This window comes from Buceros rhinoceros, unplaced genomic scaffold, assembly GCF_000710305.1.
Source record: "Buceros rhinoceros silvestris isolate BGI_N320 unplaced genomic scaffold, ASM71030v1 scaffold19209, whole genome shotgun sequence".
In the NCBI taxonomy this organism is placed as follows: Eukaryota; Metazoa; Chordata; class Aves; order Bucerotiformes; family Bucerotidae; genus Buceros; species Buceros rhinoceros.
In genome coordinates this window covers 29,340-41,787 of record NW_010432337.1, presented here as the reverse complement: position 1 = coordinate 41,787, position 12,448 = coordinate 29,340, and the positions used below count along the sequence as shown (strand labels likewise).

General features: G+C 44.9%; 1 protein-coding gene across 1 annotated transcript in view; it reads right to left on the bottom strand.

Moving 5' to 3' along the window:
• The window catches only part of RBKS (ribokinase), a gene marked incomplete at both ends in the record, with an annotated part of 27,241 nt that overhangs the window by 3,072 nt on the left and 11,721 nt on the right, over positions 1-12,448 (bottom strand). The window contains 2 exons of the mRNA XM_010143752.1: positions 6,235-6,326; positions 10,676-10,840. Of these exons, the coding sequence (XP_010142054.1) occupies positions 6,235-6,326; positions 10,676-10,840 (257 nt within the window). The remainder of the gene's footprint in view (positions 1-6,234; positions 6,327-10,675; positions 10,841-12,448) is intronic.

Here is a 12,448-nt window from a genome sequence, read left to right as displayed (position 1 = left end):
CTGCAGAAATCTCCCCTTCCATCTTTACACTGCTCATACCAATAAACACAATTATTTTGAACAGGCAGCCTGTACAAAAGCAGATCTTCATCTGCTTGAAACCACTATCATCTAACTCATCTACAGCAGGATGGTGAAACTAAAAAACCCTGGAACAAGCTGGAAGAACCGTAAAAGCAGCAGAAGCCAGACAGATTCTGTGCCAATAATTAGAGATTGCGGTAAATGTCAACTGATGTTAAATACTGTGGTGAGTTTTTAAGTTCCTCCCTTCAGTAGAATCTTATTTAAAAAACAAACTGCGGTACAATTGAAGGAAATAACTAATGGTTATGTAAAGAAAAAATTAAATAACAATACTAAAAGCCCACCGTGGACATTTGCCATAGCACTGTACAAAAGAGCAGCAAACGAAGAATTTTATTTTTCTGCAGCCAGTCTCATAAAACTCCTCAGTTAAACGGACCTATTAAAGCAAGAGGACATTCTACAAAAGTGCTGTCAGAAGAATCCTGTGACGGATTATATATAATTAATCTACACCCAAGTTTCTTTTTTTTTTTTTTTTTTTAACAAAATTGGGAGAAAAACTTAAATCCACATTTATCTACACCCAAGTTTCTTTTTTTTTTTTTTTTTTTAACAGAATTGGAAGAGAAACTTAACTGAAGCTTTTAATCTAACTGATACGCAGGCTCTTGGCCGTAACCCTGCCAGGTGATTCAGAGATTCCACACCTGACGGGACAAAGCCTGAGCCCCAGGCTTTGCCCACACTGGCCACGCTGCAGCAGGGGCTGGACTGGGGGCCTCGGCAGCCTGCTCCCCAACCCAGTGATGCTCAGCACAGGTAAATTGGTGAACGAGGAGCAGCCTTGCTCCCCAACCCGGTGATGCTCGGCACAGGTAAACTGGTGAACAAGGAGCAGTGTCAGTTCTTTGGGGAGCAGGCTGTCATTTGGTTTTTGTGCACCCAGCACAGCAACAGCTTGGCAAATGTTGCCAGGTCCTGCTGCAACAGAAATCGTAAATAATAATAGGGAAGCTGGGCTGGTTTTAAGGCTAACCCATCTACAACTATGCAATTTAAAATATTTTTGATTTTAAATACTTAAGCACAGGAAGCCAGTTGGCTACAAACTCGACTTGTACCTTAGGAGATTCCGTTGAGAGTGGCTGAAGGACTTAATCTCATCATCTCTAACCCGTGGGAACAGTCCCAAAGAAGTCGTGAGGCAGAGCTGGTGTCTGAGCAAGTGCGAGATCAGGCCACAAGCCAAGCTAGTTCCAGTTGTTTCAAATTATAAAACTTTTACATACATACAGGCAGAAATACTTATCGTGCTAGAATAATTAAAAACTGATTGAAATGAATTGGCTCGAAGCTATTCCCTCCCATCCCAAAAGTAACATCTTTCATTTCAGACTAAATATGGGAGATTTCATGGTTCCCAGCAACTGATAAAACGGGAGTTAGAACAAAGCCGGAATTAAACTATACTGTGAATTGATGGCAACTTCTGCACAATGGTGCAATAGTGGCTTTCCCTTCCTCGAAACAGAAAAGGCAAATTCAGGAGATGTTCTGAAATATTTTAATTCTACAGTGCCTATTTTTGTTTTGACTACTAGAGATAGCAATTATTTTTTCTTAAGAAAGACTATGCCTATTATTAATCTCTCTATATTGATCAGCACTATCTTAAACATCCTAATCCAAGACTCCAGATATATTTTTATAATCTTGATGCTCTCTGAATCTTGTAGAAGTCAATACTGTCTCTTGATTTGGGACATACTGACAGGAATTGCCATTCTTCGTATTTCTTCCAGAAATGATCTAGCCTCTAGTAACAGACAGTAACACTTCAAAGGAAAACACAGGGTAGTATCTATCTTCCCATATTATTTTTATACATCTCACAGCTTTATTTAACAAAAGTAGTAATTAACCTCTATTTAATTGTACTCCTTTCTACCACTGAAGCCCCAAAATATTCTGGTAACATTTATCTGAATCTTTGCCAGGCCTTTCTTAGATCAGAAGTCTGATACCCATTGTACACCCGGGAGAAAGCAGTTCCCAGGTTGGCATTCAAAATGGCTTGACAGACTAAATCATCAGCTGTACCCACTGAGGAGGCTCCTTCTCCTGAAGGGCTCCTCTGCATCCCTGGCATGGAGAAGCGGCTGCTCCTCAGCGTTGAGGAGCGTGCTGAGATTGCTGATGTGGGGCACGTTCTGGTTCCCGACCTGCAGGGCGATGCGGCTGCAGGCACACGCCAAGTGAGACCTGCCCCCGCCATGAGCTGCATTGCCATTGCGGTGCTGCCCGGAGCCAGGCTGCAGCGAGGAGCCACACAAACGCATGGGGAAACACTGGCAAGTATTCCACAGAGCTCGTCTTGTAGAGCACGGCTCTTCTTCAGCGTTTAGAGATGCTGAAGAGAACAGCCACTGGTGCGCACTAAGATGACTTTGGATACATTTATTTTCCATCAGAAGAATTACGGGAATGGGGAGCTAGCACATTCCTGCACAAACCTCAGGGATTAGGCTGGGCTGCATCTGGGAACGAACAAACGAGTCTCAACAGGTTTGATCTTTCTGGGAAAAGATAAAACTGAACTACGGGCTCAGCAAAGAACGAACTGATAACCTCGTGAGATCTGTTCTGAGTTTTTTGTTCATGAACCACATAAAAAAGAAAGAAATGTCAGACATTTAAAAAAATATTATTGCAACAAGCAAGAGTGAAAAGAACAGCTTGTGAAGAGCCTTCTAGACAAACCGATGTTAGATAATTCGCTGATAGGATAATCCCGCTTGCTTCTCTCTACACAAAAATCCCTAAGAACAAGCTGTGCTGTTACAGCAGACACCGCGTGCCATCTCCTGAATCTCAAAGCACTTAATGAAGGATGGAGTGTAAAGTGTGAGGTTGTGTTTGAAGGTCGCGTGTTTGGGACCTGACATCCCGTGGGCAGATGAAACCACAGCTGACAGGTCTAAATGCTTATTCTGTGACAAAGGCACTGCCGATCCAAACGCCTGCCCTCCACGGCAGAAGAGAACTGCAACTTCTGCCTCGGCAGAACGCAGCTGGTCCCAAGGACCAGCCCTTCTCACCCCCACAGCACCAACACTCCTCACGCTGCACGGCGTGTTCCCAGCGAAATGGCCAGCGTCCTGTTCCACAGCTAACGTCAGCTGCTGGCGCGAGCCTGTCACAAACAGACCACAGGGCTGTAGCATTTGAAGGTATTTCTCAGGAACAAGAAATCTAAGCACATATTGGTAAAACGGTGTGAGAAATACTTGTATATTTAAATGGCTAAGAAAGCCAAACCAAGCCATGAAAAAAAATCCATGTAACTGTCATCTTGTCTTAGCATACACCTCTGTGTTACAAAGAGTGCTCTAGAAGCAGCTGCGCTGGATAGCGCTAAAGAGTTCATCTTGAAACCCAAGACGATTTATGAACCTCTTAAAGGACTTCGTCAAGATAAAGCAGAAATACACTGTTTTTTTCTAGGAGTACCTAAAAATCCCAAATACAAAATAAAGGATCCCCAAAGGGGTAAGGCTGGAACATCAGTAGGATTTGGGCTGGAAGGAAGTTTGTTGAGGCATAGAAATACCAAGCAGGAGGGTAACGGAGCTGGAGGAGAACAGCTCCGCAAGGCGGCTCCGTAAGCAGCACATGCAATAAATTTGGCCATAGAGAATAATAATTTAAAAAGTCTGTAAAACAGGAATGGCCATAGTGGCTCGGAGCAAAGGTTCAACTTATCCAACTGCTCTTTTCCGACTGCGACTGCGAGTAGATACTGAGGGAAATAAAAAAAAACATACAGAAAAGGTCTTTCCTCAGCCTATGCTCTCGATCACCCAAGTCTTGGGTACTTCCTGATTTAAGCGGATGAACGGAACACAGGCTAGTTGGTTGAATGGATGAAGTTAAAACAATTAGTATTATCTTTGAGAAGATTTGTAGCATTAACACTGCTTTTAAGTGCCGCACAGAGATGTGACTGGTAACCTTTGTTTGGGTGTGCAAACATCTATCTCTGTACCAAATGTCTCAAGTGTCTACATGACAGGGATCCGAAACTAAGGGAAGCCACGAAAGCAAACAGAAAACAGATGGCATGTGAGGATACAACAACTACTAGAAAAACAACTTTCAAACTCGTCACACAAGAAAAACAAATGCTATTTGTCCTCTCTTCTCAGCAAAAGGAAGGACCTACAGCAACAGTTCGTCCCTGAAAACCAATTCAATAACAAATCAGACACACAGAGCGCAGTACACATAATGGTGTACCGCAGGCCTGTGAACATGATGGATTTCACTGCCAAGTCTGAAAAGGTCCTTGTTAAAAGCAAAGGTATTTCCATGCCATTCTTGTTCTCAGCATACACTGGAGGAGCCCCACCTGGGTCTGTGCTCCCCTGACACAGCTGGCAGGGGCTTCCCCAGCTCCACCATTCCATGAACTCAGCAGAGAGAAGCCTGCTCAGCAGCAGCAGAGCACGGACGTCCGGGCTCGACTATGCCCCACATCCCACCTACCTGCCACAGGTCACTACGTCTAAAGCAAAACCGCAGGGGAGACAGCAAACTGTGCCCCAGCTCCGAGGACTGGCAGATGAGGGAGCAGGGATCTACTGCTGAGGACACCTCTATGTCCTCTTCCCCAAATACCAGCAATTTTCTTTTCTCCACGTGGCGGTAATACTAACACACCCTGGCTCCAGCCAGCTAAACTTCTCAAAGAACACCTCTTCCCAGAGTGTCCCCCAGCAACAAAGTGCAACAAAGGGAACACTTTCACACGTGTGTTGCATACAGCAACGAGAGAAAAGTCAGGAATGGACAAGTAATGACAGACACAGATTTGATTATTTCTAACGGGTTTCTAAGAGATGGACATTTACTGACTTGGTGGGAGTACGGGTGTTCTCAGCCCAAAACGTGCGCCATGGCACCGTTTGGCCAGCCCAGGGGGATAGCCCCAGCAAAAGCCACACCGTATGGGTGTCCTGCAAGTCTGCTGAACAAGAATAAATACTTTGCCGTAGCACTTTCTCCATCACACACCACTGAGTTCTGGTAGCTGTTGGGCAGGGCCTGAGCCACAAGGGACATGGAAACTTTGCCTTCCAGAGACGTGAGGAGCCACGGCATCTCCCACCTTGCTATTCTGCTAATTCCTGAATGCTCTGGACTACCTGAACTTGACACTGAAAACATCCCAGAATAAAATTCAGCTCTCCAAGGGTTACATAGACCAACCCTTAAGTGCTAGAAGGCTTGTGAACTGAGAACTTGTGATATGGTTTGTGACGGGCTTTAAGAGAAATTTGAAAAGAGGGTAATTGAGTCTTGACGACATCAGACAAAAATCACTGTAAGTAAGAAGGGCCATGCTTTCCACTCAGCTCTTCCCCCTCCTCTCCACTCAAAGGTGTCACGTTCAGTGCAGAAACCATGTTTACTAGACGTCACTCTAGCTGCGATCAAGGCATGGCTTCTACCCACTAGATTGCTTCTCCCACATTCCTGTTGACGTGCAGAGAGGGTGAGGGAAGGAACACAGCATGCATAATGCTAATAAATAGGAAATCTAAACTCAGGCCTTAGGAGACGAGCTTAATTTGTCTCTTGTGACAAAAATAATTTCCTTTGAGAGAAATAAGACACTTGAATTAGAAAAGAGAGAGGAAGGAGGATATAGAAAAAACTGAAACAAACAGTTGAAGGGGCAGAGAAACAGATTCCCAGAAATCAGATCTGACAGGAAGAGGCATACAAAGCTGCTACTTACCATCAAGGGCAGCGCCTCCCGGCAAGCGAGTTTTGAGCTGCCAGGGCACTACAGCTAGCGCTCCGCTGCCAACCATACCAAGGGGCCGCAGAACAAGGGCTGGGACCTGTTTTAATACTACCACTCAATGACGACACCTTAGCAGTGTCCTTTCAGGGACCCGTTTTACTCATCTACTTGTAAAGAAGGCTGGACACAACTGACACGCTGCAAACGATTAGTTTCATTTTGAGTGCGGTCTAGAGATACTCTAGAACACTCCTCTTTGCTTGTTAGGTCAGGGATCAAACTTGTCAACTCCACAAGCCCTACGTAAGTGGAGCATGTCTCAGCTTTCCTGCTCCCTACGCTGCATTTCTGTGAACAGACTCACTCTGAAATGTAACATGGCACATGAGCATTACCTCGGTCTCGTTGCAGCAGAAGATATCAGAGTGGGTATAGAACTGTGGATCCAGGTCAGCAAGGGCTGGAGCTGGGTTAAATAAAGTCTTCACTGGAAAAATAAAAGAAAAAGAAACTCTAAATCTCTAGCGTTTCAGAATCATAAACCATCACCCGAAACACCACTGTGGTTGTTTCACATTCCCCGTGTTCATTAGTAACACACAAGTGGCTCTCGGATTCTGCTTCCTTGTTTTACAGAACTGCTGAAAGTTTTGTTTATTATATTAAAGTTCCTTTTAATTCATGTGCAGGCACCTGTCATGATGGGAGCATGACAGAAGAGTAACAGGATAAATAACCGAGAAATTATGAAATAAATGAGAAGAGGGAAAAAAGCCTCAGAGAGCGATGCCATTTGTTTAACTGATGATGCTTCTTCCAGGATTTTAGTAAGTTTTACAAGAAGTAATTCAGTTATGGAGCTTTTGCAGTGTTGTTATCTGTGCTCTGTACGTGAAGAAACAGGGGCATGGAGCAATGAAGGGCATGTCCAGACAAGGCACTAAACGTGCTTTTGAATGTGTTACCTAACTGCTGGAACTGCCATGTTACAAAACCCTAGTGCGGACGAGGCACTGAATGTTTTTAAGACGCTATCTGGCAGAGCTAGACCTAAACTCCACATGTGGCAGAATACATTAGTTAACCCAACCCCAAACCGTAGCCCAAGGCCCTGTGTAGCAGCAGAAAGGGTTTGCCGTGAGGACAGTGGCAGTGACTTACCCTCTGTTAACACCAGAAGCCCGCAGACTTGGTTTATCGCTTTTCCAATTTTATGATTAATCCTTCTGTGTCTGAGCCACAAGGCCATCGTTTGTACATAAACACACCCTCTTACTTCAGAAATATTCCACAGAGTAAGTGATCAAATCTTGCAACCTGGATGCCTATATTGGCAGTCCTAAACACATACTTAGACACTAAGCTGTAGCATGTAATATTCAGACGCCCCGAACCCTCCTCAGTCCCAGTTAACACCCTAAAAGACACACAGAGACTCCTGAAATCTGACACTGAGAAATTTAGAAGATGATCTTTTTGATTCATACTCTCAGATTTTTAGCCTTTGACTGTACAACTTTATCAGGCCTCTCTACCTGCCTCGTTAAAAAGAGTATTAAAGCGACAAAGACTTTTACTCAGAAGTCAGAAAGTGCCAGGATTAGGATCCCCAATGAAATCTTAATTTGGCTCCCTTATATTATTACAATACGGTATGTATTATAACAAACTCTTTAATTATATGATCACATACTACTGAAAAACAGCATGTGATCACATAATTAAAGACTGCAACACAATACATATGCAGAAAGGAGACAAATTAAGGTTTCACAAGCAACCTTAACTCTTGCATTTCCTATTTTCGGAATTGCAGCCCTAACAGGGTGTTTTTAAACACAAATCTCTAAGGTACACTCTCCTAGGTCAAATAAACAAACAGCACCTATTGAAAGCATGTGGCATTACACTGACGTACGCAGGGGTCAGCAGCAGCACTGCACATGTTCTCTCCTACACTTTTTCCCATTTCCAGTCCCCACAGCCTACTCCCTGACTTTACCTTTGAATTTCCAACTCGATTCAACTCTGTTCAGCAAATCCTATTCTCTGCTCCAATTTTGTTCCCCTTTCAGTTTCTCTCTTCCTCTGCCACCCCCCTAATGAAGCCCTCCTACACTTCCCTTGTCTCTCTCTCCCTAGCATTGCCATTCCCTCCTCTGCATTCAAACCAGGCGAGCTCCTGCTCTGCCCTTCCTGTGCCTGCAAGAGAGCTTTTGCAGCAGAAAAGAAGTCACCGAAACCCCGAGTCAGGTCCCTTGCTACCAAAGTAGCACTTTTTTGTAATTTAAAAGGGGTAGGGTGGGAGGCACTTTCCATCGCCTGGTTTCTGCTGCCATTACGCTCTGGCAGAGATTACAAAGAGTTTAACCACAGACAAGCAGCTGATGTGACAAATTGCTGCCCAGAAAAATAGACTCTTTACTTGCAAGTGACATGGAACCTTAATAACTGAGGCTGCTTCCAACCCATTCTTCACTACAGCATTAATAGGCTGGATGCTATCAGTCATCTTTTATGGAGGCTGTTATTACAGAAGCCCCAGAACTGCTTTATGGGCTCTGACAGACAATAACATTTTGCCCATCAATGCAGTGGTCCCCCTCTCGGAAGCAGCAGCAGCTTCAGAACACCTGGCCACTAAACCCCCAGGATATCCCAGTCAGATTTCCACTACGATTTATACCCACTTCATATAATTATTCACAACCCTCCCTCCCTCCTCTCCAGGACTGTCACAAGATCTTTAACAATCAGCGCCACAATGAGAGGGTGTCAGAACATGAGGTGTCCCTCTCCAGCTAACAGATCCAGGTGATGTTCACTGAACAGAAGAAAGGGCTCTTGCCTGTGTGCCCACATCCTTTTTCCATCTTACCGTTTATTTCTTTCAGTAAGAATGAAGAAAAACAAGTTAAAAAACCCTGGAAACAGAGGTTTGAGACATCTGGGTTTGCATCTGTTTTAAACCAAAATAGTCTAGTGCCCACCCTAACACGCAGTCCTGCATTATACATGAGGGTGCTGCAGGCTAAAAGAGGGGAAATTGCACTAGCAATTTACAGTTGGCTAAGGATAGCTCTTCCCCGCGCTGCAAGCCCAGCTGTTGACTGCGCTCTGACGGCACATGACATTTGAACATGTGTGGCCTATTGCTTGAAAGCAGGAGCGAGCGGAGCTGCACGACGCCAGCAGCCTGACAGCGCACGGCTGTGGCTGGCCCTCAGCTCACTGCGCTCTTCTCCCGACACACAGTGCTGCCTGCAGGTGTAAACGCTTGTGTGTCTGTTCCATGTACCAGGTCTGGGGTTTTTTGCTTGCCTTTAAAATCTCCTCTCTTTCCTTCTGTCACAGGCTGGCATCTCGCCATACGAGGGTGATAAAAGTGTGAAGCATCTTACCAAACCGTGCAGAGTTAGAAGCAGACAAGCTGAGTGATGGATATTGACCCATGCTCAAGCACAGCCCATGAACCACTAGATGTAGAATGCTTTTAGCCATTTTCGTAAAGCATAATGAAAAAATACAGCAAGCTCTGTTACGCCCCAAATATAATTTAAGCATTCCAGTTTTCTAAAGTTTTTAATTTTTATTTAGCTTTGCATGAACCCCGTTCTGACATTTGAAATGGATGTCAAAGTAATTTGTGTTCTGTTTATAGAGCCTATGACTATTCCCGCCACAGTTTCAGAGCCACTCTCTCCCAGCCTCGCATCTAACATAGCTGCCTAAATCAGCACAACCTACAAGAACGATGCAGAGAGTTCTGCTGCATCTGACATCTTCACTACGTGAACATTTTTGCCTGAACATTAGAGATGACAACAGGCGCACAACCCATCTCGGTGCAGACGCAGGACTGAAGAGTCAACAATCCCAACGTGCTGTCACCCACTGGAGCAGGACTGGGCCCAGCTGCGAGGAACTGGTTAGTTCTGGTCTGTTCCGTCCCTGACCTGCTGGGTGAGCGACCATACTATGAGCTGTCCCCTCCCGGTCTTATCTCCTGGATAGTCACAAACAATGTATTTTTAATCTCCTGTAGATGCCTTGCTCGCATAATTATTTACTCAGTGTTCAAATACTGTGCCTGAGTAACCAAAAGCATTACAGGCACTTCATCAACGAAACCATCACGTTGGTAGTGAACCCCCATCACACCCAAGTCAAACGCCAGCTTTTATCTACGTATAAGTGACCCTGAAGGAACAGCGGCCGCCGTTCCACAGCATGGCACAGGAACCAGTTACTAATAATTTCCCAGCCCGTGACTCTGCCTGTTTCAGTGGCAGCACGCCAAGTCACGCTCCAAGAATTTTGGTTAAGAGGAAAAAGCATTTTTTTTCCTTTAAGGATGTTAAATTCTCTATCAAAAGGCACAGCCACACCTACGGCTGCGCTGGGAGAAAAGGGCAGAGGTCTGGCCTCCATGTCTTGGCATTCACTTTATTTCGTGTGGAACTTTACAGACTCACACTCATTATGCTTGTTCTGCTCTGCAGTAACATCAGAGTCAGGCCCGTGTTCCCGACCCAACAACGTTATACCGTGGTTAGTCACAGCACGAAGACAAGAGGAGAGGCAGCACCAGACGGACATGGGGACATCACAAGGGTACGGGCTGGTTTGCCATTCAAGGTAAACACTGCAAAATCTGAAAACGGAATTCAGTTTTCCTTAGGGCAGCGTGAATTTATTGGCTATTGTTTCATTTCTAAATAAAACCAGCATGTCAGAAACCTGAACAGACCACAGTATATTTGTTTAGGAAGCACGACAAAGAACATTTTTCATGCAACACGTATGAGGGAGACAGAATGGCTTATGTTAAATTACCTCCACTGGCACGTGCCATTTTCAGAGCTTCAAGAGAAACAGCAGGCGTTATTTCTAGCTGGCAAACAAGCACTTTGGCTTCACAGATGACATCAGAAGCCCTCCTCAGGTCTTCAGAATTTAAAAGCAGGTTGGCTCCTGGGACTATGACAATTACATTCTGTCCTAAAGAGAAGATATTGCGGTTTTCACATTAACTTTGGCAATAAAGTCTGTGAAACAATTCCTTGCTTTTCTACAATACCTTTCAGATGAGCATTTCAATGCCCTTTCCAAAACCCCCCACTAAAATGTATGTATTGCTGGCATTTTCAAACAGCCAACGCACTCAGAAGAAACTCAGAAAGGTAACAGACTACTGAATGCGACACGGCACCGCAATCCAGCACCGATTCCTTCAGGAAGAGCCGTGTGGGGGCTTTCCCCAGCCTTACTCAGGGCTTTCTCTGAACTCTCTGAACAAGCACTGTACCAGTCACAGGGGAGATGGGGCACACGCCCTAAGGATGACACCGGCATCTTCCTGGAATATGCCAGTGGCATTTGGAAGAGAAAAGCATCAATGTGATTACTGAGTCCATGGGACAAAACTGCCATTAAACCCTTCGTTTTCCCACTGGCCAGAAACAGCGCGTATGTCACACAGCTACGAACATCACACACGGTCTTTAGGTTTCGAGAGCAGGTCTGTCCCCTCTACCTGCACCCCTCCAGTCGGGGCCCCTCCGTAACCAGCGTGAACACCAGCATCAGCTTGCCACCAACACCCAGATCGGAAAGGAAAAGCCAAGGAAAGCTTTAGCAGAGGTGAGTGAGGAAGGTGGGTGACAGACTCTTCCGCTCTTAAAGCTGGCCAGGTCTAAGCCAAGCTCTCCGTGCGGAAGTACGGCAGTGTCTCAAAGCACGTCGGAGATCCTTTCCACTGCCATCACTTGCTTTACAGGTAGGCAAGGAGGTTCACTTCTGTAGGTTCCAAACACTCCTGTTTCTCTTCAGATGTGCAAGGTATCTTCTGTTATTGAAGCTTCTTTCTTTCATTCTTTCTTTTTTTCATCTCTGTTACAAAACCCAGAGACCTTCAGGCATGGGTGCCTTCAAATTAAAATTTATTATTAATCACTCAGGAATTAAATTCAATAAGCCAGTTGTTCCTTGATTTACAGGCTCAACCCGCCCCCGCTGAAGACTCCTTTAAGGACTGCCAATCATTAAAAGCTACCAATTCTGTAATGAACTGAATTACTCTGTAAATAAATATTTATGTTTTTAAACACGTTATTTTTGTTGAATGTGACTTCAAAGTCCTTTGAATAAGAAACGTGCAAAGCTTGTCTCCCTAAATATGTTCTGAAGAGAAAGCAGGACAATGGAAAGAATAATATAGTGATCTCAGAGGGAGGGGCCCAAGCTTTCCAAAGCAATTCTGCTGTCAATGGTTTGGTACAGAACAGCTGCATATGAAAAGCAAAACCTCAGCATTTCGAGCCAACGCCCTGCTTTTCAACAGACAATGATGGGCATCTCGGATAAAAAAAGAAAAGAGAAAACCTCCTGCAGCAAGTAAATGCTATCACAGATATCTGAATCCTGCTGAGAAAAGGGTCAAAGGCAAACTGCACCTCTTTTGCCAAGCACGTATTTTGAAAGCTTTACAGCCTGCAAACAGTGAACGGCAGCGAAACAGCCCAACAAAACTATTTCATTGCTGCCTGGACTCGGCGCTACCCCAAATCTCAGCTTCCATCCCCACGTCTCGCTGCATTCTCCTGCTGA